Below are 25566 nucleotides of genomic sequence, written 5' to 3'. Positions count from 1 at the left end.
AACCACAACCTGGCTGAGTGCAGATTCCTGATGCTTCTCGGTTGCAATCCCATATGAATGGGCTGGTAGTATGAGATCATCAGCTTGTGCCAAAATAGTTGGCTCTGTGTTGACTAATTCTGTAACATTTTTCTAATTTCATACCACTTTGTAACTATATTGCACCACACCTACTAATTACTCATCCTGTTGTGATGATACTGGTTGACTCACAATGACAGTACACCACTGTGTTGTGCCACATTGCAACAACGAGCGTTTATCCATTGGCATTGACTTGTAGGAGAACTAAGCTGCTTACATGGAAATAAATTTCACTGAGAACTGTGTTGATGTGCAGATGAGCAGCTTACTTAGTGGTCAGTCTACATTGGGAAAGGGGCTTTCTTTGGAGCAGCATCTCAAAAAGAAACTTTAACATACAATTTCTGAGATTAAGTATTTATTTGAAATGAACTGATAGTAATGGAATCTGATTACCAAGGGGCAGTTCTTAGGTTACAGTCACCATGTGGAAGCTGTTAGGAATGCTTCAGCAAAAATATAGCTCTGCGGGACCAACACAGCATGTGGAAGCAATGGATCATGTTGATCACCCACATATTATTGGTTAACACAAGAACTGCATATTCTTGGTTGTTCTTCTTGGGGCTGGCACAGAAAATCTATCCATAATCAGAGCAAGCTGTTTTACATATTACTGCTGCCTATAGAGCTAACCCATTCATAATTGTTCCCTGTGGTTTCAAGGCATAAGCCTGCCCTAAATCTCAGATCTTTCAGATTTTAAAAAAATGAAAGGGGGGGACCAACACTGATAATTGACGTCTCAATTTAACATTTAGCATTTCCACTCCCCAGAATTTCAAAAAAGTTTTTTTTTTATTTGCACATTATTGCTCATACGATTTATGTTAACGGGCAAAATGAAAACCCAAGCCCTACCCTGTTTTAAATCCCAGTTAAAATGTCAGAATACTAACTTCAAATGTAGATTACTGTCCAATCCATAATCAAATAGGCACCAGATAGACAGATTTAATCAAGGTATAGTTTGATATGGACTGGTATAGGCTGGCACCACATTATTTAAGCATAGTGAATGCATAAACTTTGATAGAACCTACTTCCAAGTACATATCCATAGCTTCAAAACACAGATATACATAATTCATGAATACTGTGGTTTGGGCTATTCTCTGGTTGAACACATGATGTGCCATCCTCTCCTGTCTGCCTCAGCACCATCTAATAAACCCCACCTAAGACTGAATTCATGCATGTATATTCATCACTTTGTGACTGCAACATTAAGGAATGTCTTGCATGCATGAAACAGCCACCGATGAATAAATGTCAAAGGAGGGTGCATATACCTATGGAAATCAGGGCTAAGTACCATATACAAAACACTGGCATTTTACCTTATTAGTATCACTTTACCTTCTTTGGTGTCACTCTGCTAATATTTCTTGAGACACAGGCCAGCTGGTACCGGCTGCATCAGAATGCTTGTTAGGACAACTTCTCAGGTGTTCTACTTTGTCTTTGTAAATGCATGTGAGATGAAACTGATACTAAAAGCATCTCATAATTGCTAAAACATGTTAAAAGTTAACCTGGCAATCTTACCCTGTCCCTCACAAATTATTTAGACTTCAATCTCTTTCATTTCAGTAGGACATTTCCAAATTGTGCACCTAGTACCAGGATACAAGGCTACAATCCTAAGCGCAAATATTTATTAAAGTTACGCATTTTTAACTTTTGTAATCCTACGCACGCTGTCCTAGGAGTAAGGCCTACCCAACACAATGCAACTAAAGGCCAGACTAGATTTGATGTTAATTGTGTGAATGCAGTCAAAGTGCATAAAATAATAACAATAACAATAATAGTGTAAACAGCAGCTGGGGATAGCACTGATATGCATCAGGTCCACAGTGGGTGAAGACACTGTCTTGATGCAACTGAGGAGGATTTTAGGATGATAGGAAGGGAAGCGTTAACCTCTCCCCAGCCACTGAACAACCCATGCACCCGGGAGGGTGTGTGTGGCTTCTGTTTGTTTATTTTTAAGTGCATTCATTACATGCATACAATTAACATCATGTCTAGTTTGGTGCTTCCTCCTGAATCACCATAGATGGAATTGTGTTGTAACTTAATTTATTTCAGAAGTGTTATACACATGGTTCACTGTCTCTTTCCTTGAAAACAATGGAATTTAAGTGCTTTATTTTGCCTTGATGCTCTATCCACCTGCAGAAGACTTTTAAGTTTTAAATTAGTTAACTCAACCACATTTTTTCTGCTTCGTTTAAGAAAGTTTTTACCATTGTTCTCCTTAATTCAACACTCACCCACCCACACCCCTACCTATTCCCCTGCCTTTTTGTCTTTAAAAATAATAATTCAAAGTCCTACACTGAAAACAAGGCTTAGTTCATTAATAAGAATTTAGTCAGAAATGAAACATTAGCTAAATCTACTTTCTCATTGTAAATATATTTTATTTAAATTAAAAATGCTTATTAATGCTATTGATTCATACATGTGCAATAATACTTCATAAAGTAATATTACTTGAATTTAGGAATGTAGAATTGCAGCTTGCTGGCCATAGGGCATCTCCAATCTTTCCTCAGCCGACACTTTTACAAAAATTAAAGCTGTTTCCCACCTCCCACCTTTGCCATAATACTTCGTCATTCTAACCAAACATTAAAAGGAAGGAAAAGAGACGGATTCTGACTTGAAAGTCACCTCTATCAGAAGCTAGGACAAGAGTGTGCAGTTAAGTGCCATGGCAAAAGCCAAGAGAGATGAAGAGAGAATGAAAGGGCGCAACTGGAATTTAAAAAAATCAGTAAAGTGCCACAATTATTGTAATGTTCTATTCCTTTGATCCAAAGAATTTACTCAGCTGTCAATGTGCAATACAATTTGGCTTGCAATGGAATATAGTTGCACAATTGAACAGAACAAACCCCTGTTAGATGGTGTGGTGTTTTTCTTCTTTTCTTTCCTGAATACATCTACAGGAATTTATTGATGCCATTCCACAAGAACATTCCTCAAGCTCTTTGGATGTTGACCAGTTCCTAGATCCACAAGGGGGCAGAAGGATCACAAATTGTTCTGGTGCTTGCCTCCATTTCATTTCGCTCCGATTTAAATCATGCCTCTGCTCTCCGGGTCTCCTTCCTCCAGCCCGGCCATGGCATTTGATCTGGAGATCATGAAAAGTTTCTCTTTATTTGTGTACTGTCTTTGCACTTTCAAAGGCCGCTGCTCCGTTTGTTCTTTGCTGGGATCTTCAGAGGGGTCAGATTCCCCACTGGGGATCACTTCACAGTCCTGGGTTTTATGGGCTGGGGTGTTGGCAACAGATTCCAAGGAGGTGCCTGTCTCCTCCAATGGGGTGTAGCCCTTATTGCTTCTGTGTTGATCACACTGAGAGCTCTGAGAAGCTCCCCTGTCCACAGGTGGCGTCGGAGGGGGAGAGTCCCCCAGATCGAGGGATTTGGAGTAGCTGGAAGATGAAGCTTTTACTAAAAGACTGGACTCGAGGTCTGTGCTACTGTCCAGAGTCTGAGAGGGTTCTGGGGAGAAGGATCTCCGGGCATCAGGGAGGCAGCTTGTGCTCTGGCGTCTAAGGACCAATTTGCGCTTGCCTGCCCTGGGCAGCATTGTATACCCTTGCCCCGTGTCTAGGTAGCTGCTCCTGAGATCTTTCAGGCTGAGCTCCACATCTCCCCGTGGAATCTCCCTAGCCCCTCGTTCCCCCAGCGGCCTCCGCCAGCCGCCACGCTCTCCCTCCGCCGCCTCCCCCTGAGCCAGAGGCAGCAAAGTGAAAGTGCTGAGCGAGGAACCCACAATGGAACTGGCTGTGCTATGCTGGTCCCAGCCATCTGGGGGGCTACAAGGTGGGCTACGAGCAGTTCTGGCCAAGGCAGCTCTCTCCCGATAGATGCTGTACACAGCCTCAGCCAAGCTGGGCGGCTGCGGCTGCCTAGAAGAGAAAGAGGAGGAGCGTGGCGAGGAAACCAAGTCTGGAGGAGACAGAGGGGCACCCACGGGTGGGTGCCAGCTGCCCTTGGCTAGCACACCTGCAGCCCCCAGGGCTTCCGCAGGGCCACTGCCGGGTTTCAGCTCCAGCCCTCGAGGTTGCACGTAGTTGATGAAGCCGTTGATAGGAACTGGGGCGACAGGAGCTGAGGGCGCCCCATCCTTGGTCCGAAGGCTATGTGCATCGATGACAGTGGAGTACAGGTCCCTCAAGTTGATTATCTTTGTCTTTTTGTCCCGGTTCTCGTGGAGCACTGCATTGGCACAGATAAAGAGGAAGATTCCAATGCCCATGATGAGAGGCCCGAGCACCTTGAGCTTGTCCGAATGCAAATACCGCGAGAAAAGCTGGAAGAGGAAGCTTGTGGAAGTGGAGGAGGACGAGGGGGCAGGTGGAGAAGGAGCGACACCCTTCTTGCTGCTCGCAAAGGAGGCGTTGGCTCCCGAGCCTTCTGAGTGAGATTTGCCCGGGTCTTCCGTCTGGTTCCTGGAGCGGCTTTTGGCGGCAGTCCCATGTGCTGGCAAAAACTGGCTGTCCCCAGTGCTCCCTGCCCGGTAAAGAGGCTTGGGCCAGTAGCCCACTACCGCCAAGGCAATTCCCACGAGAAGCACCAGGATGCCACAAAGAGCAATGAGGCCGGAGAGGGAGCACAGCTTGAGCTTGCCCTTCACCACCACCACGTCGTTCTTGCGTTTCTTTTTGGCTTTGCGCTTGCGCTTTGGGACTTGGCCCTGAGGCCGCAGGGGATCCTGTTTTCTGGCTGAGATCCTCAAGAGGCCTCCAGTGGCGATCATGGCTGGCTACCCTGGGCACTGTTCCCTACAGATACTCCGGCTCCTACAGGAAAACGGGGAATAGAAACAAAAAAAGATCGTGAGAGCCTGGGGACGATCCAGATTGCAAAGCCGCCCACACGGCATAGTCCCTTTAAGACTGCAAATTACATTTCACATTCATTTATTAAATCTGCTCAGTCACTAGTGACTAATCACTCTGACACAAGGACGTGTTTGTGAGACGGAGGCAGGTCTACAACAGCCCACCAATTGCTGTTAACGCTAACCACAAAAATAGCCACTTAGACGCAACCCACTTGACAAACTGACTACTTGGCCTTAATGTCGCTATCTGTGCATTTGCTGAACAGTAGCAGGGCACTTAATTTGCAGAGCATAAATTAATAAAAGGTTGATTAAGGCCCTGTATGCATTTGCAAACAAAAGAAAAGGGGAGAAAAGATGAGAGGGAGTTGTTGGGCTAGTGAAAGGGAATCTCTTCTTGCTGACAGCAAAGCTGGCAAAGCAGCCTTAACTGAATTCCACATGATGTTTTAGAGCAGTGCTGTATGGATCGGGCGCAAACTGTTGTTTGGGGACATAGGGAGACAGTGTGCTCTTGCTAGGGTTGTATTTGCTTTGAAAGAACAAGTGTGCCATCTGGGGGTGCTTTCAAACCTGCCATTGTCTTTGGGTGTGCAGGTGAGAATCTTTTCTCACCTTTGACTGATTTACCAGTTACATCCATATCCAGAGAAAGCAAATCTACCCTTGGTTACACATGCCTTAGTTACATCCAAACATGACTATTATAATGTTTTGTAAGTGGGTCTCCCTTTAAAGATGCTTCAGAAACTGCAGCTGATGCTAAATGTGTTCATGACGATGCTGGCCACTGCTCAGTGATCAGAACAGAGGATGCCAATTTTTGTTTAAGCTGCACTGGCTGCCTATCTGTTTTTGATCCCAATTTTTAGTGCTGTTATCGACCTTTAAAGGTTGCTAACAGCCCAGTGCCTGAAGGATTGCCTTCACTCACACTGAACTGCCCATGCCCTTCAATGAGCTCCAGAAACCCTGCTCTCAGGTCTGCCGCCACTGGCCATATGCTTGGCAGGTGTCAGGTGCAGGGTCTTTCAGTGGTGGCTCAGCAACTGTGGAATTCTTTCCCTGGGGACATCTGACAAGCCCCTTCTTTTCTCACTATTAGGTAGCTAGATAAGGCATTTGCTTTTGGAGTTTATTTAGTTTTTCTTGCCTTTATTGGTTGGGTGCTGCTGCTATTGTTTAGCACCAGTTTTGTGATTAATGTATTACTGTTAAATTAACTTGCTCAGGTTATTTGCTTTTTATGTGTTAAACACAGGTTTGAATGCATGCATGTGGAAAAGCAGTCTATGAACAACCAAAATATATAACTATACTTAACTACAAAATATATGACATCTTATACACACACACTAACCTGAGGTAAGTCCCCTTGAACTCAACGGGGCTTACCTCTCAGCAGATATATATAGGACCACACTGTTAATAAAGAGTCTACCCTAGAACTCTGTTTCCCCACTAGGCCACACATGGCATGCTCTTAACTAGCTTTCACTTAATCTCCACCCTGGCAAGAATCCAACTCCATAGCATGCCAGTGTGAATGTTCCTTCATTTTGTCCTGCACAAAATGTTTGCTGATGGTCCTTCCCTCTTCCCCCAACTTCTGCTCAACTACTATAAAGGTAGAAGGTAGCCCCAATATCCCATATACCCTGTCTGTCAGCTGGGGTGAGTTTTAATTTGACTTCACTCTAGAGAGCAGGCTTTCATTTGTCATTTGCTGTCATAGAAGTATTGCCTTGGGCAAGCAGACCTAAAACTTATCCCTGGTCACCTGACCCAATAATACCCCCTGCCTTTACTTTCTCAGTAGGTGAAGTTCAGAGAATCAAAGGTGTTGTACACCTTCACAAACACTCTCAAGATCTGTTGTGCTGAACAACTGGGTGGTGGCCGCGCAGGGGGCGGGGATGCAGCTGGAACAAAAACTGGGAACCTATGGCCCTCCAGATCTTGCTGAACTACAATGCTCATTGTTGGCTGTGCTGACTAGAGCTGAAGATGGGAGGAATCCAACATCATCTGAAAGGCTAGAGAGTTCCCATTCTAGAGCCAAAGTTTATTTTAGTGGTTGTGTGTTTGTTTTCATCCTGGACCTGCAGGTTTGTAGAAGCCCTCCAAACTCCTGCAGATTTACTGCCATTGGCTCTGTGTGAATCAATACAAAACATGTTAGCATCTATATTTCATGAACTGAGAAACTGGGATGGATTCAACACAAAGAGGTCTGTGGTTCAGCAGGGATTTTGGTTTCTTCTTTAACACACAGGTGGGCAATATGTGCTGTCACACAGTCCCAGCCTCATTTTATGTAGCCTCCAACACCTTCTCAAGTTGTCCTGTTTTCTACCCCATCAGAGTCACATCCTTCCTGTTCATTTCCTCCTTGTTTGTTCTGGGTTCTCCAATTGCTCCTATCCCCCATTTCCTCTGTAGTTTCAGAGCATGAAATGCCAAGTATTTTATTTGATAAGAACGAATTGATACTTCATGACTGTTAATCTCCACACCAATCCCTCCTCATTTCTGATGTAGACTAAAAATTAGGCTGCAGGCTGGCTCCACCCTACAAATAATAGGGTGTCCTTATAAATATGCAAACATTTCATTGGAAGGTTGTACTCTAAGTAATTCCCAAACTTCACTTGTGAGCTTTTGCCTATTTTGCCTCTCTCCTAAATCTAGTCAGGACTACTGAAGCCAAAAGAACAGGTCTAAGAATAATGGGCCAGCCTGAGGGTGCACCCATTTATTTGTACACATGGAAAATCAGGAGTAGGCGCAAAATCCTGATTTCCTTCTACCATCCTGCATGTTAACACGGGCTTAACCATCTACTCCAGATGCACACTCAGAGCCAGGTGGAAGAAAGCACTCACTCTAGAATGGAGCTTTTGTCCTTGTTTTGCAGACTGTACTTTCCTGAATGAATACCCTGTGGGTAAAGTGTGGGAGGTTTGTCAAAAATGGATGCATCAGCTGATTATGAAAGGGTTAGGTTGAGCTACATTATAAAGAGAATCCAAAACAAAACCTTACACTGATCTACCAATAGTAGTTTACAGAGACAACTCAGTTATGCTTTCAAGTTCCTTATACAGCACTTTCTTGCCTCTTAAGATAAAATAATAAGGAAATGCATCCCATCTTTGTTAAGGGTAGGAAAGGAAGCCTGATGTGGCCTTAATCACACCACGAGTGACTGTTTGGCTTTCATAATCTGTACTGTTTCATTATGAATGTGGAGGCTCCTGTTTTGTTATAGGAGTCACTAAGCTGTTTATGAGCCTCAGGGCATCTTCTTTGAATGAGGCCAAAAGGTTACATTACACAAGGGACTTAGGTATGGTGATCTACCATGCAAAAGAAAAATGCATTTCCAGTAGAAAACGTTGGAAACGATACTAGAAAGGCAACTTGAATTGTTTTATTTAGGTCACTGGGCATGCATGTATTTATTGCACTGAACAGACTGTGTGCTTTTATAAAACTAGAATGTGAAATTTAGCTGTCAATGTACAAAGGAAATAACCAAATTCTAGCATCGTTAGAAATGTTTCTTTGAAGCAACTCCTTCTGAATCTATTTTGTTTTACTACCTAGACAAATCCTCCTTTATGCTTAAGGTGTGAGGATATCCTCTGGACATCTGCCTGATTGGAATCATGTATGATGTTCAAGGTAACTGGTTATGTAACACCAGTGAATTTTCAGCCCATCAATGTGAGAATGTGATGGAAACAGAAAGATTCTGTGCTAAACCTGATTTAAAATGAGATGGAGCACTACTTTGAATCACCAGGGGGAACAAATCATGTTCTTGTGTTGACAAAGTAGCCTGAAATAATTTGCAAGGTTTTTATTTACATAAAATCGGGGTTCATAGTCTGAGCATTCAAATAATGAAGCAACACCTGTGTATTCAACAGGACAGTCTGAAAATACTAAAGAATTCCTTACTTTCCCCAGAATGTCCAAAATAGATTATAAGAACGATAAAAGCAATCAGTTCAACATGCTGCCTAAAGTTAAATCCTTTGCCTTGAAATCTGGTTAAGTCAGCATCCTAGATAATCTTATTTCCTTCATCAGCTAAACCTCCCCATTTCCCAAATATCCCCAGATTCAGCAATTTTCTGATTCATTTCAGCTCCATGCATTTTCTAACAAAAACATTCCTAGTCCTTACACTGCACCTTAAAGTAATTAAACAGCCAGTTTAACCTTCCCTCCTCTTCTCTGGTGTGATTTGACTATTATAGAGTGTAGATTGATGGGGGAGGGGAGATACTTCATTAATAGGGCTTGATTAAATCTCCATGTGTGCATGCTTCAGCTTCTGATGCAATGAAAAAAAATCACCATACAGTACTATGACAAAGATCCGCATTAACTTAGCTGGGGAAACACATGCTAAATGATGTTTGCATTTAGCAGAAGAGCATAACAGAATGAGTCCTGCAATTGGGTTTCCTAAAAAGAAAGCTTCTGTTAGTAATTATTATGCTATGGAGAAATAGCCCAAATTCTGGAAGAATTCAGGACTTAGAGAACACTCAGATATATAGCCCAATGTGATCTATACCAGCTAATAGTTCCGTTAACCAAATTCGAGATCTTCTCTATTTCCCAGGCTTTCAGTTGTATTTCAAGTCTATAAGACAGATGAACATCTTGAGATAAATAAGCGAGTTACGCCACTTGCTCTGCTATTCTCTCTGGCATAAATGAAAATACACACCATTTGGGTAAATAACCCTGACCTGCACAAATTAGCTGCTCGCCCTTGGGAAAGAGTTAGCTGCTTGCAGCGAGAGTTTAAACATTATTGCGTCCCTGGGAGGGTGGGCTGCCTCAGGGACAGAGGCTAATGAAACATTTGTGGTTGACATACCTGGGGCTTTGTTGTCCTACATCGTGTCATTAGCAAAGTTGCCAGTCCCTACGGGGGGAAGAGAGAGTTTTCGAGCGACGCTGTTGACAATCTCTGCATGAGGGGCAGCCAGCCTGGCTGCGGATCGGAGGGCTAAAAAAGCTGGCAGCGAAAAAGAAGCTTGCACCGGAGAGTCAGCGAATAAGAGCAGCCCACCCTTCCAACTTCCCAGATTTAAAACTCACTCCTGGAGCAAATCCATCCAAGGTGCTTTCAGCCTGAAAGGGGGTCACCTGCGCGGCTGCGCCCATTTGTGAGACCATTTTAGCCGGGCACCTCATTTCATAACCTTCAAAGCGCCAGGCTCTTTCTCTCTGTGTGTGTGTCCCTCCCCACCCCACTTTTCAGGAAGGGGATGAAATCACAAAGTGATGTTCCTGGATCTCCACAAAGACAGGATGGTGCAGAGAAGGGACCGAGAGAGATCTTGGCGGAGCCCCATTCCTACAGCCCAGCCTTTTGGGGAGAAAGGAGGAGGACGAGGTGGGGGTGCTGCTGCTGAGGATCCCCGGGTGAGTTTACGGTTCAAAATGGCAGCATTTTGTAAGCGGGGAAGCTCCATCTCTTTTCTCTTACCGGGGAGAATCGCGGGGCGTGGGAGCCGCAGGCAAGTTCCTCGGAGCCCAGAGAGAAACCATGGAGAAACTTTGCAGCAGGGCGAGTGGACACCTCGGACGGAAAGCGAAGCAACCCCCCGGAGCCCCCCCTCCGACGCCGACGCCCCTTCGGGCTCATGGGTACAGATCCCGGTTAGAAGAGGAGCCGCGATTGTATGGCTATGGGCAGCCGCCGGGGATCCACGGAAGCCAGCGGCCGCGGCACCGAGCAGTTCCTGCGGCCAAGTGCGCCTCCCGCTCCCTCCGGCATCCTGCCCGGCTTCCGACGGGGGTCGCCCTGCGCTCGCTCCGCGACGCTGCTCCGGGCGCCGCTGCTTCTTGTGGTTGCTGCCGCCGCGGGAAGCCGCTCGCCTCTCCTGCCCGACGGAGCTGCTGCTGCTGCTGCTGCTGCTGCCACCGGCGCTGATTCGACGCTGCCGCTGCCGCCGCCGCCGGCCGGACTCGCTGCTGTTGCTAGGAAACCGGAGCCATGACACAGGGAAATTGCGGCAGGATGGCAATGATCTCCTCGTCGCTGCTCGAGGAGGGACCAGACCCTCGCCGCCTCCCCCGCCTCCTCCTCCTCCTCCTCCTCCCACGTGTCCTAGTTGCCGCCGCCCCCCCGCCCATGACCCCCGGCTGCGAGGAAAGGGGCTGAGCGGCGGGGAGGGAAGGGAAGGGGACCCGCTCGCTGGCCTCCCAAGAGCCGTCGAGGGGACGGGGGGGCGAGGGGGAGGCACTTCTCTCAACTCAGCCCGCCCCCATCCCACCCACTCGCCTGGATCTACGACCACCAACCAGTTTTGGGATCTCTTGTCTGTCGCCTACAAGCTTACGTCGATTTCTTCCTTTGCACCCCGCTTCATTTGCCCAGCCCACCTCGACACCCCACCCCACCCAACACACACCTGCTTCTTGGGTTGCAGTGTTCAAGCAGGTTATTCAGGAATAGTTTCATTGGAGTAGGTGTTTCTGGTTATTGAGGAATAGTTTCATTGGAGTAGGTGTTTCTGCTGCTCCAAAGTAGATTTGTTGTGACTTACAGTCTGGAAATGATATTCTTATTCTTATTATTAAGAAGTTGGGTTTCACTTTAATGCTGCATGGTCTTTTTGTGCATTGCTCTTTTTGTTGTTGTTAACATTTTTGTTCTGTGAGCCGCGCTGAAGATGTTTGGGAGAGGGCAGGCTGTAAACATTGAAAATAGTCTTCTTTCGTGACTGTGCTTTCTTTATGAATGTGTTTTATGAATAGATACATATTAGTCTTACTATAGTTTTCTTCAAGAACATGTGTTGTTTTTATTCAAAAAATAAACAAACCATTTTGGGTTAAACCTTTGTAAAAGAAAGCTGAAAAGCTTGACATCAAGTACACACAATCTCTCTCACACACCATAGTCGTACATTTTGTATGGCCTATTTTAGGTTGTAAAAACAATAGAAGCTTGTGGAGAGAGAAAGTATTTTAAGGTACAACAAAACTGTTTTTCTGCAACCTAAATTGTTACAAACTGTGGGGCTTGGGTGTGGTGTGTGTGTAAGAGATGCGCTCTCTCTCACACACTTTCTTCTGCAAAAAATAAGTGCCTTGTGACACGTTAAGGGCTTATCGCAAATTTGTTACAGCATGTGCTTTCATGGGATAGAGTCCGCTTCATGAAATGCATGAAGTTATCTGATGAAAAGGGCCCTGGTCCATGAAATCTTATGCCACAATACATTTGTGTTAGTCTTCAAGGTTTCTCAAGACACTGCTTTTTGTTTTTTGCAAGTAACTAACATTGCTATCTCTCTGTTAATTTGGGGTGAAAACCTAAACACACGTATTATTAAGTAATCCCCATTGAATATAGTGGGACATACATTTAGGTAAACATGTAGTTCACCTGGTTCACGGGCCTGGTGACTGACCAGTTCAAAAAATAAATAAAATTTGAAATCAGTGTGATTTCTCTCTCTCAAATCTTGCACGTTGTTAAAAAGTCAAGGGAACACTTCGGCAAGTATTACTTGGTTCTGAAAAGGGCTCCAGACTTTTAGAGAAATTTGATTATCTTGTGTCTTTCTTCACTTTTCAACCTTTAGGGGATGGCCATCTCTCCTTTAAAAACTCAGATTATCTGCCTTGTGCTGTGTGAAACCCTGTCTGATGTTATCACTTTTCCTTCTGATAAGCAGAGCATTATGACCAGTTTATCAGGGAGAGAGTACAAACAGCCCTGCCTCCCATTTGCGCTGCTCTCCAAAGAACACTTTCAATTCCTTGGCCAGTAAGTAGCCATTACCAGATATGAGAACAAACCTCACAGAGGAGGCTAAAGGACCCTGGGTTTCCTGCACCTGCTACAGACAATGTTGAAATTAAAAGACAGGCTGGCATTGCTGTTATCTACTGGATGCAAGGTGTGTGCATTGCATTTTCCCGAGGGGAAAAAATTCTGATTGAATCCCAGCAGCAGCTGTGTATCAATGGCAGGGGGCGAAATGCGAGAGAAACTCTGAAAAGGTAAGGGATAAGAAAACAGCAGCTGAAGGCACGGTGAAGGCACTTGCTATAAATACTGTGTCTAAGGGCCCCAAGGCTTCCTTGAAGGTAGGGGAAATGAACTTAGGCAGATAAGGAGGAAAACAAATAAGGTAGCTGTGTGATTGTTCTGTATAATACAGTTGTATTCAGAATATGTAAATTCCCACAAAGTATACTACAACATATCTAAGAGAATATCAAGCTAAGATACTGAAATAAAACCCTTTCATTTTATAGCAGTTGGGGAGCAGTGGAGAGCTCTATTCTTTCCTATCCCCCAAAAACTTGCAGATTAGTATTTCATCAGGCTTTTAGCTAACCAGCATTTGTGCATTGGAAAATTGTAGCTGTAGTCGTATTGATGATCCCTTCTGCAATGGCTAGAGGATTTATCAAATAAGATATGGTATTAACAGTGAGGCTATTGGCTGAACTAGCACGGTGAAAACTGGCTAATGACAAACCCTGCTCTGAACATTCTTTAAAAAAATTGTCCTCCTTACCACCAAAAATAACTGCAGTTTTATTAGTGTAACCACATCTTTGCATCTGAATGATTGTATATTCTGCATGGTTTGATGACATAGGATAGTTCGTGTGAAAAAAAATTTGACAGAATGAGGCCTAACTCTAGACAATCTGCCTGTAAAGCAAGGTGATCCATACTATTATTTTGAAGGATGGGCTTTCTGAAAATGGGAGCGTGGCAGCATCTAGCCTTTTGTAAAGCTGGAGACATTCTGGCCCCTAATCAAACAGCTTTTCCTTTCCCTGTTCTGCTTAGTGCCTTGTGAAGCTTGCTTCTAAGTATGCTGTGCCAATTCAATCCCAGGTGCCTGTAGATAAGGGCATATTAGAACTATGGAACTCAACAATGGGTGGAAGAACTGAAAAATGAGTTTAAATGTGACTTTCCTATTTTTTTATATTTAGGCTGCACTTTTGCACACACTCACTTGGTGGAAAGTCCCACTGAACTCAGCAGGGCTTGCTTCTGAGTAGATGTGTGAATATGAGAAGATGCAATTGGTTCAGGATAACTGCCAATAAGTTAAATCAAAGCCTTTTCTTAAAGGTGAATTTTGAGAAAGGATTTTAAGAAAGAGGTGACAAATAAGGTGTTCGGAGAGGAAGTTCCCAGTATATTCATTTTAGATATAATGGATTATTTGCAAGCAGACCTTTGTTTGCTCTTCTGCCCCTAAATCTCACCAAAATCTGCTCTAGTCATCCAGCCCACAAGAGCTGACATTGTTAGGGGCTGCAGAGAGCTGGAAGGGACAGGAGGGAGATAGGAAGTTCAGTTCAGTGGACAAACGTCCTTGGTGCCACTGCAGGGCTGCTGGATTCAGCCAGGGCTTTTTTCAGCCGGAACTTACCCAAACTCAGCTCTGGCACCTCTCAGGTGGGCGCTATTGCCATTCTAAGAGAACCAGGGAGGTGTTTGTGGTGAGTTCCAGCACCACATTTTATAGAAAAAGCACTGGATATTGCCCATAAATTTCAAGCTGAAATCCTATACACACTTACCTGAGAGTAAGTCCCATTGGAGCTTCTTCTGAGTAGATATAGATAGGAGTGCCGCAGTAAGATATATCCAGCTGTATGCCTTTCAAATTTAATTTGTGGGTTATCTTGGGGGAAATGCCAAGCAGTCAATGTGTGTGTGTGAAATGTGTCTTACGCACCAGTGTGTTGTATTAAAGCTGAATATTTACTTTTAAACATGATGAATCAAACACATCTTTGATCTGTTTCATTGAACGTGAATCCTGTGACTTACATTCTTTTTTAAAAATTGCTTTGTTTCCAGCAATAGCAGCAGGGTACCGGAAGAAACTGGAAGCATCTGTTTCCACAGGAGACTTCCACCACATCAATAATTCAGCCTGGCCAGGCATTCCCTTAAGACCACCTGACTTTGAGAGAGAAGTGCCTTCAGAGGTTTAAGGGGAAGAGGAACCTCTTGCATATCAGTGATATTTTTACCTTTAGAGTGAAGTTTAGACCAAACCAATGCATGTGTAAGCAGCTGAACATTTGACTTCTGTCTTTGCTTTCCAAATACGTGAGTTTGCTTAAGTGACTTTTCTTGTACAGAAATAGTTCTGATCATACCAAGTCAAGGGTATGTCAGTTCAGGTGCTGGTTAAGATGAAAATGTCATCAACAGATAAGACACATTAGGAATCTGAAAATGTCATCAACAGATAAGACACATTAGGAATCTGAACACAGCAGGCTTTGATTGTACCCTGCAAGGAAATCAATGGTGCAATCACAGATCAGATTTTTGATAGCAAGTTCCCAATGTTGGTAATATACATCATGACATCCCCCCCCCCCAATAACTTTACTTTATCTTTTGATTACACATTTGCTGCTCGAATTCCTTATGTCATGGCTTGCAGGGAATGGCAGAAGGTGTAAGGGGCTGATTTACTTTTTGGTTGCTGTGATTTGCTGAATTAACCTCTACTGACAATGTTAGCAGTGTTGTGTGCATTGTTTTAAAATCACATTTACATCAAAATATATAAAAGAGAGTTCAGTGTGAACAAAAGTGTAACATATCTAAAGACAAAGTATATGGTGAAATTGAATGTTTTTATTATGGTAAAGGAGAATTCATGTGTGTCAGAATTAAAAATTGGCCATCAAATATGTGGAAGTTTGCATGTTTTACTGAAGATAATCACTTACAGCATTATTCAGGTTATAGACAAAACTATGTGTATTATCAAAACAATACATGCTGAGGTTTTGCATAGGTTTAAGAACCTGTCTGCACATTACTTTTTGTGTTTACATGGATTGATGTTTTCTCACACACATACAAGGGTAAATCTGTTGGCAGTAAGTTACAATTGTTGGCAGTTACATAATGAAAAGTGACGCACAATTGCAACAGTTAAGAGTTGACAAATAACTAGGTTTGTCCAAGTCACTCATTATATTTGTACATTATTAGAAACTGGGACAGGACAATTGATGTAAAACTGCCTTCCAGTCTCTCCCATGATGAGTAATTTCATGTTCAGGCAGATATTAGTTACTCCAAAGCAACCCCAGGTCAGTTTTGTGATAGCCAGAAGGAAGGTTTTCTTAGATACCCTTTTGCTACTTTTCCCTACCTGAATAATTTCTCTGAAGTATTCAAGCAGCAGCTCTGTTTTTATCAAGTGGAAAGTGCCTCCATGCATTGCTGCAATCCAAGAGCAGATCCTTTGGGGTGGAATTACAATACTGAAGAACTTCAGTCTCACTCTCTGCTTGTTTATTTGGAAGTAAGCCCTACTGAATTGAACAGGTTTACTACCAAGTAATGGTGCAATCCAAGCCCAAGATCCAACAGGATGAGAGCATTTGAATTTGGCACATCTTGGGCTTTCATCCAAGATGAGCCACAAGTAAACCAGCATAAATTTCTCACTCCAGCTCAGCCTGAATTCAATTGGCATAACTTACCGGTAAACTGGTGTAAGTTATGCTGAGGGATGCGGGTGGCACTGTGGTGTAAACCACTGAGCCTTGGGATTGCTGAATGGAAGGTTGGCAGTTCGAATCCCTGCAATGGGGTGAGCTCCCATTGCTCGGTCCCAGTTCCTACCAACCTAGCAGATCGAAAGCACATCAAAGTGCAAGTAGATAAATAGGTCCTGGTGCAGCAAGAAGGTAAACAACATTTCTGTGCACTGCTCTGGTTTCACCAGAAGCGGCTTAGTCATGCTGGCCACATGACCCAGAAAAACTGCAGATAAACGTTGGCTCCCTCGACCAGTAAAACGAGATGAGCACCGCAACCCCAGAGTCATCTGCGACTGGACTTAACTATCAGGGGTCCTTTACCTTTTAAATCATGCTGCTTTAAGTCCCCCCCAAAAGGGACCTTCCAGGGAGTGGCAGTGGTAGACAGGGCAAGCAGAGGTTTCCAAGTGTTCCAGGTCTTGTTTTGCTGGGTTGTATCCCAGTCCCCAAAACTCTGTCTCAAGAGCAGCCCCTCCTAGAGACTTCCAAATGGAATTTGGAATAGGGTTAAATATAATGGCTTGCTATAGTTAGGATTGTTCTGCCTTTGGGCATAGAATTACAGCCTTAAGTGCATCGTGTGTTTTTGTACTTTGTCCCCTTTGTCATACTGTTTCATGTGCAAGGCCATGTTGCAGACAAACGGATGCAAGAAAATGTAGTTTATCCTATTGGCTTCTGTAACCAATTTCTTCATCACAAGTGCACTGAGTTTTAATGTGATGAAAGGGTTTGTTTTTTCAGGAAGCTTTTAGTCAATAGATCAAGATCCAATGTCATTGTAAGTAAAAAGTGGAATATGGCTGGAGAAGCAATTTCAGTATGCCTACTAAGAAATTGTGGCAAGGGTATTTAAAAAGCGCAAGTCCCTGAATGCTGACTGTAACTCAAGGCAAGACCTTCAAAGTCTTTCAGTTGTATGTGATGGCAGATGTAGGAGCTTTGAACAGTCATTCTAAAGCCTTTAGCAGGGCTGTCATACAGCCAAAATCTCTTGGGGGCTAATGTCAGTCTATGCATTACAAAATAGCCGTAATATCCTGTCAAGAAAATGAGTGGAATTTCATTATTTTGTTATTCTGAGATTGCATTGTGTTCATTTTTGTCTACAAGCCAGGTTTCAGAACTGTGTTTTTCTTAGCAACACACTGCTTTTATATCATTTTATAAAGCTCCCAAGTGATACCATCAATACAGGGCCATAGTTAATTTGAAAGTACCTGAAATGAGCACACTTAGCACCAGGCTCATTCTGAAAGAAACGTCTCCTTGGCTGCCTGGGGCAGTATTGATATAGTTTTAAAAGGCAAGCATGACCCTATGAAGGATGAGTGGCATCTTTAGATCAGGGATGGATAACCTGTGGTCCTCCAGATGTTGGACTCCAACTCCCATCAGCCCCAGCCAGCATTGCCAATGGTGACAAATGATAGGCTTGTAGCCCAGCAACGTCTGGAGAGCTACAGGACAGCAACCCCCCCCCACACACCTTTAGATTCACTTCAGGCTTCCACTTCTCTTACTGGACTGGTATTAGGTGCAAATACTCCTGTTTTCGTACCTGTCAATGTCCTTGTTCCTGCTCTTTTCATTCTCCTCTGTTGTGGAGCTGTCATGGGACTATAGGTAGCTGTTCCTATGTCTGCCTGGCTAAGTAACATATTCTTCACCCTTTTCTGGTATTCTGTATGTGCAATTTCCCTCAAGTGATTTCCCCTTCTCACTGGATCCTGCTTGGGAGCAGCTTTCTTTTCTCTCAATGTAAATGTCGGCATCTATTTCACATCCTGCACTTTTATAATCTTCAAGTTCTTTGGACAGACTTCTCAACAGCATGCTCATACAGTAGCTGTGATCGTTTTGTTGAATTAAAGTCAGAATTCAACTCTGATGACCAGTTCTCAATATAATAGCAACTTAACTAAAATCAAAGGAAGAAACAACAAATTGAAGACAAACTCTTATGTGTCTCTCTCTCTGTGTGTTTATGTCCAGAAATGCCATAGGAATACATAGGGAATATTCCTTTAGGAGGAAGTGAAATAGGCGAGCAGCATCAGGGTGGTTAAATCCTACATGTTCTGTTTGACATCTTGTACATATCACTAAGGGACGCAGGTGGCGCTGTGGGTTAAAGCCTCAGCGCCTAGGACTTGCCGATCGAAAGGTCGGCGGTTCGAATCCCTGCGGCGGGGTGCGCTCCCGCTGCTCAGTCCCAGCGCCTGCCAACCTAGCAGTTCGAAAGCACCTCCGGGTGCAAGTAGATAAATAGGGACCGCTTACCGGCAGGAAGGTAAACGGCGTTTCCGTGTGCGGCTCTGGCTCGCCAGAGCAGCGATGTCACGCTGGCCACGTGACCCGGAAGTGTCTCCGGACAGCGCTGGCCCCTGGCCTCTTAAGTGAGATGGGCGCACAACCCCAGAGTCTGTCAAGACTGGCCCGTACGGGCAGGGGTACCTTTACCTTTACCTTACATATCACTAAAACCACAATATGCATCCTAAGGACATCTTTCACATGGGGTCACTGGTTGGTTGGAAATGAGATATGAGTTTTCAAGTTCATTTGCTTCAAGAAGAGTCCTGCTTTAGGCAGATCTAACCATCCATTTCTTCACTGTTTTACTAGCGTTAGCAAAAGCAAGGTCAAATAAACAAGACAGAGACTTTTTGACACTAAACAAGACCCCAGTCTCTTTTCTGACCTTAAAAAGATGGTGGAAAGTATTCTGTGGACATCAATCACCTTTAGAAAGATAAATATTGGTTTCTGCTAGTAGAAAGTGTTTGTGTCTACAAAATATGGATCAGAGGTTACTTGCATCATTGCTGTTGATGCTAGAATGTTTTAAAACTGTCTCTTTTACTGAATTTTGTTTACAGAGGTAAGCGTGTCTAAAGAAAGCCATCATGCCGGTGGGCATATGCAGAAGAGAAACATTGCTTCGTGTGTGCTTCCTGCAGTTCCTAAAGTGAAAACCTTTACACCTAGTTCATGCCTCATTGTGCATGGCATTTTAGAAGAAAAATGATGCTTTTCATTTTTCCTAGTTCCAAAAAAAGTGTTTTCTTTTATTACAAGACCTGCTTAAGGGTAAATAACATTTTATTTCTTATGCATGACTGGAAAGGTGAAGATTACACCCTCGATCTGATTTTTAAAAACAAGTCATTGAAAATATTGTTATGAATTATATGAAGCAAACTCCTCATATTGTCTATATTCAGTGAAGGGTCAGAATTTGAGCAAACTCATAAACTCTCGAATTTAGCAAGAGCTGGGAGTAGCAGCAGCCAACTTTCTCATGAGGCCAGCCAGCTGATGGTGGGTCACTGAAGAAACAATGGTGCTGATGGTCAGTCATTAGCCCCTCAGTGGAAGTCATCAACCAGGCAGCAGGCTTTGCCAGGCATAGAGGGAGGTTGCCAGGGTAATGGGGTTTGATGACTCGCGACGGGAGGACGGAGAATGAGGCCGGGGAGGGGCTGGCGCCGCAGCATTTAGGCTGCGGTAAACATCCCCTCGGAGGCACCTGGTTGGGTGCCTGCCGATGGGCGTGGGCGCCAGCCAGGTGAGCGGGGGAGGCAGAGCTCGGGCTCCCGCCCACAACCACTCCCCTCTCTTCCAGGGAGGAGAGTCCTTGCCAGGGTAATGGGGTTTGATGTCACCACGGGAAATGTGGGCTCCCTTTTACAACAGAGATTTTTGGGAGCAGGAGCTTCTGGGAAGAAGGAGCAGGAAGCGGGCAGAACTTCATGCAGGGACTGAAGGGCAGCAGCCATACTGGTTGGCTGGAGCAGGCTGTTACTGAAAGGGGGGTGGCACTTAGGATGCTTCTGAATCCCATGCTGCACTGCTGGGAAGGACAAGCCCCTCTTGGGAAGTCAATGCTGTGAACTCTCCATAAACTCAGGTGTAAATATGTGCCAATGAACCATATTTCTTAAATGCACTAGGTACCATGCCTTGATTTCTCAACAGAAACACAACCCTGGTTAGGCACCAAGACTCTTGAAATCGCTTCTACCGCTCGGCAGAGATTGGGGTGGCTTGTAACAATATTGAAGTAAATTCAGTCAAATGGAGAGCATCAGGATCACCTCCCTTTCACATAACTTGAGTTGTGTAAAGAAAATGTCGAAGAAGGGACATTCAGTAATCCGCATGCATTACCTTATTTATATGTTGGACAGTTTCAATTGCTCTGCTCTGCTCTGCCTAAAATGACACTGGCACATAGCCCAAATTGAACCTAACAGATTGCTCAGTTAAAAATGTAACCACTGTCTTGTCTGCTCATAATAAGAGGATTTATTAATCTGTGACAAATACAATTGGTTTGAACTTTTTTTTTTTAGTGGGAGGACATTAACAGCATTAAAAATTGGAAATCACTTAGGCATATGAACACAATGAAGCAGGGTAAAGATGAAGGAGGAATTAGAACACTAGAGCTGCTTTCAGTAGAATGTTGTATCACAAACTTCAAAGAAAATCAAAATTGCACAAACTATAGTCTTCGACTACTTTGGTGGAATCCAATAATATAGAAAGCACTGGTTTAGTCTGAGAGTTAATTGCCAGCAATATACCGGTACATGGTGTGACAAACTAGACGTATTGGGTTTTGTCTGACTAGGTCTTACTCTGAGTAGATCTATTGAAATCAATGGACAAAAATATGAGGTAGGTGTGTGCGTGCACATGTGCTTGCATGCAATTTGGGAGAGGAGGAATGTGATCTGATAGGGGCTATATTATTTGAGGAATTAATTTGTCTCCATATCATATTCCTAAATAAAATTCCCCTGAAGCTGCTTACCCAATAGGAGGTTGGGTGATAACATCAGGGTCCTTTGCAAGGCAGGGGGAGCTTTTAATAAAAATTGACATGGGTAAGAGGCTTATTTCTTCCTAACACTATAATCTCAATACATAAAATTTATCTACACCAATAGCTGCTGCTAACACTTCAAATCGTCATAACATACCTGAGAAAATAAATATGTTACCAGGACCATTCATAATTTTATCACACATTATCCTCTTCTTCCTAAGATGCTAACCCTTTCTTCTTTTAAAAACAATAGCTACAATAAACCACTAGGCAGCTTTTGCCAACCCAGTGCCCTTCAGATGTTTTGGACTACAATTCCCATTAGCTCCTGCCACCATGGCCATTGTAGCTGTAGTCGAAAGTTGTAGGACAGTAGGCTGGCACAGGCTCATTTAAGGTGAATCAAAAAGGAGCTAACTGGATATCTGAGACGAGGACTCTGCAGGCAAAATTCAGACTCTATCCACTAGACCACACTGGCTGTCCCATGAGCCTTTGGGGTAGGATGGACTGCAAAGAATATGCTGGTGCAAGACTAAAAGCAGGTGGCAGTTTTACTGCTTTAAGTTGCCATGGTTAATATAGTTTTGGGATTGTGGGTGGAGAGTCCTTTAGGACAGCCTGTCTTGCAATAAAAGGGGATTTGTTTTATTTTTAGGAAACAAAGCACGTATTGTGGTATTAGAAGTTTTGGTGACAGCAAATTACAAAGATTTCAATGCCATGTTCTGACTAAATACTTTGTCATTAGGAAAAATATGTTCAACATTAGCAAAGAAGTGATTTAACAGTTGGAGAGATGTGTTTTCAAAACACCTGGAATCATTTAGGATTTGATGCTGGCTAGCGTTGTAAATGTAAGGAACAAAAAACTGTTCTCATTTACATTTGTGGAAAACTGGAGAGTTGCTTTGAAGTGAAAGTGACAAAACTGAAATAAGTATTTGAGCAGCGAGTAAGGAGAGGACCTGCATATCGCAAGGTGAATCTTTGTGTTGTTCAGCAAAGAAACAAATCAGACAGAATTATGTAGGAGTTGGGAGCTTCACCCCTTCCTGGTTCTCAACCAAGTGCTAAACAGGACAGGTGCTTCCATATGCTTACCCTCCTCCTGTGGAGTCAAGCACTTTGGTGGTGGTGCAGAAGCTCCTGTTCAGCTTGCCATCTCCTCTGTTCCTGTGGCCCAGGGGAAGTGGTGTGAGTGTGTGTCTGTGAAAGAGAGAGCTGACCAGGAACCTAGACAGCTGGTGTGGGTCAGGGATGTCCAAATCAAGTGGCACTTCAGGGTCACTGGCAAGGTGGAGTTGTGCTGGGGATCCTGCTCCTTATCCAATGAGAATTCAGGTTCCAGTGTTGGGCAAGGCCAACCTCTGACCCTTATATGGCATAAAATTCAGGTGTGTGCTCAAAGACACCAGTGTGGCATGGGCTGAATGTTTTGCTGCCTTTGGTAACCCATTTTGGGGGGGGGGGCAGAAGATGTATTGCTACCTCTTCTGGCAGTTTTGCAACTTGTTCCACTTTATTTTTGTTCAATAGAATTCAATGGGCGCTACTGACAGCCATGCCTAGTCTTCGCCCAGAAGCCAGGTCTACCCAAGCCTCACTGCCTCTCACTGATGTATGTTTATTTGGAGCATTTACTTTTCATACACCCATCCCTGAAAAATTCCATGTGCTAATCTACTAAATTATTTTCTTCATTACAACTGGCAATGGTCATTCTGATGTGCTTGGCATTTCGTATAAGTATTCCATGGGTGTTAGGTATGTAAAGTCTGATTCATCACCAAATTACTCAGCACTTTATCAAAAGCTTTGGCCATTATGCTAAAGTGGGGACGGTGGATCAGGATACAGAAGTGACTCACATATTCTGGTTTTGTATAAAATATGAAGCTGGTAGTCATGCATACCCCACCCACATTTATATGTGTGGGCATCAGACGGCAGCCAGCTCACACATCTCACTGTGGTGTTTATGTTCATGTTCAATTGTCCCTTTTAGGGAATACGACTTCAGTGTGAAAAGTGGGCATGCACGTCCCTGCTGCAGACAGTTTATGTACACTTGCCCACCCAAAGATTTGCACCTCAACATGTGCAGTCTGTAGCCCAGCCGTATTAGTCCTAAAGCATCTTCAGTCTCCAAAAGCCACAGAAGCATCCTTGCAACCCTCCCAAGACTGCTTTTTGCCAATCAGCCTTTTTTTAAAAAAAAAAAAAAATCAGATTGAGTTCTCCATGTCTTCCCAGTCAAAACAACAGATTATTGGTCTATAATAATAATAATAATAATAATAATAATAATAATAATAATAATAATAATAATAAATGGGTAGCGCCCATTGAATTCTATTGATTATTTATATCCCGCCGTCCCCAGCTGAAGCCGGGCTCAGGGCGGCTAACAACAATCAAATAATCCAATATTCTAAAAACATTTCATTATAAAAATTAATTAAAATCAAATTGATGGCAACCATTAAGCAAAATTCTGTGCAAATTGCCAGAGGAGGGAGTCAGGCTGCGCCCTGACCAAAGGCCTGGTGGAACAGCTCTGTCTTGCAGGCCCTGCAGAAAGATGTCAGGTCCCGCAGGGCCCTAGTCTCTTGTGACAGAGCGTTCTATACCTTGCAGCCAGATGTTTATGGTACAGGCATGGGGATTAGCCCTCAATCCAAGGCTGGTTCCAGATTTGAGCCTTCCCACCTTCTTCTGGTGGGCTTCTCCCAGATTCATGGTCCATGATAGCAGCAGCAAACAATACCAGTTCTCATGTCAGTGCCACATACTTTGGAGTCACCAATTTCTGCCAATTCAGTACTGAGCTAGATTCAAGTTTTTACTATGGTTCTCAAGCATCTGAGAAGCCTCCTCTCCCCTCACATCTCACTATGATCCCATAGATCTGTAGATGACCTGTTGATGGTGCCACACACCCTTGTCAGTAAAGCTTGCTGTGACTCGAGGTTTTTGCATTGCACCAGCTGAAAGGACTTCTGCTCACACAACAAGATTTCCACATCCTCTCCTCTCCTCTGCACACCCCAAACCCTGTAATCTGCTCTGGGTGGTTGGGGGAATTCTTAGGGTGCATGAGGGCTGCAGGGAGCTTGCAAAGAAGGGGAAGACATTTACCACAAGCAAAGTCAGTTTGGGTAATATTGCCTATCATTCACGAATTGTAGCATATGTTCGATATTCAGCTTGTATAGGATACATAAATTGCACTACTTATATTCCAACTCCCACATATAAGTATTAACTGATGCAGGGCTTTTGTTCTTAAAGAAAGATCAGTACATTTCAGCAGGTTATCTCATTGTGATTGCTAGAACTTAAAATGGAAGATGTGTTAACACAGCAAGACCTCTTCTATCAAAAACAGCCATGAATCAGAGTTTCCAGACATTGGTGACTCTTTCGTGGTGTCTAATTTCAGTGAAAGAAATAAAAGGAGGATAGACTAATTATATAAACATTCTTAAAAACAAGTGTCACAAAATGTTGAGAGAAAGTGAGACTGTCAATCACTATTCAGAGAATAGAAAAGGAAGGTTTTCAGGTTAAAGCTAAAAGAAAGTATGACTCATTATCCTGCAAGAATATGTCATCTGTGTCACAGAGAAGACTCTGATACCAGGCCAAGAAAGTCTACTCACGACATGGGCAAACTACAACTATATTGCATATATACTCTATTTTTTTTAAAAAAAGAATAATATTTATTGCTTTTCCAACAATTTAAACACTACAAAAAAGAAAAACAATACAATACAATACAAAAACACTACACAACACCAACACATTAAACCAACAAAACAAAACAAAAACAAAAACAGTTTAAAACACATCAAATAATTTCAGTATCTTATCTTTCATTCACTTATTTCCGCGACCTCCTCACACCTCCCTTTTTGTATTCCACTTCTGTTAATTGTTTCAGCAATTCCTTTCCATCTTCCTCTGTTTTCTATCCTATAATTATCTTAGCACATTCTAACCTTATTTTTCCTTTAATACTCTGTTAATCTGTTTATACTTAATTCCTTATAACATTTCTACTAAAGCCATATAACTTCATTCCAACATTTTTCTAACATTCATTAATTTTACAGTATTTCCGTAAATAATCTTTAAACTTTTTCCAGTCTTCTTCCACCAACTCTTCTCCCTGGTCT

The 25566-nt window shown here is 43.4% G+C and overlaps 1 protein-coding gene and 1 long non-coding RNA gene across 3 annotated transcripts; one reads left to right on the top strand and one right to left on the bottom strand.

The window, feature by feature from the left end:
• Positions 1-420: 420 nt before the first annotated feature.
• Positions 421-11048, bottom strand: TMEM200C (transmembrane protein 200C). 2 transcript variants are annotated; one of them, XM_079983896.1, is made up of 2 exons: positions 9854-11048; positions 421-4909 (listed from the first exon to the last, which is right to left on the bottom strand). In XM_079983896.1, exon 2 carries the CDS (start codon positions 4864-4866, stop codon positions 3175-3177), a length of 1692 nt encoding a protein of 563 aa, XP_079840022.1. In that variant the 5' UTR covers positions 4867-4909; positions 9854-11048; the 3' UTR covers positions 421-3174. The 2 variants fall into 2 exon arrangements, with proteins under 2 accessions (XP_079840022.1, XP_079840023.1); XM_079983897.1 differs by having other exon boundaries at positions 10469-11047.
• A 109-nt stretch (positions 11049-11157) lies between these two features.
• LOC307219904 lies at positions 11158-20879 on the top strand. The gene is made up of 4 exons (XR_013840653.1): positions 11158-11454; positions 11493-15085; positions 19428-19638; positions 20527-20879. It is a non-coding gene; the product is annotated as an uncharacterized lncRNA (long non-coding RNA).
• Positions 20880-25566: the final 4687 nt, after the last annotated feature.

The sequence above is a fragment of the Podarcis cretensis genome, assembly GCF_951804945.1.
Source record: "Podarcis cretensis genome assembly, chromosome: 7".
NCBI lineage: Eukaryota > Metazoa > Chordata > Lepidosauria > Squamata > Lacertidae > Podarcis > Podarcis cretensis.
The sequence above is the reverse complement of the archived record's forward strand: the minus strand, read 5'-3'. Positions and strand labels throughout refer to the sequence as shown.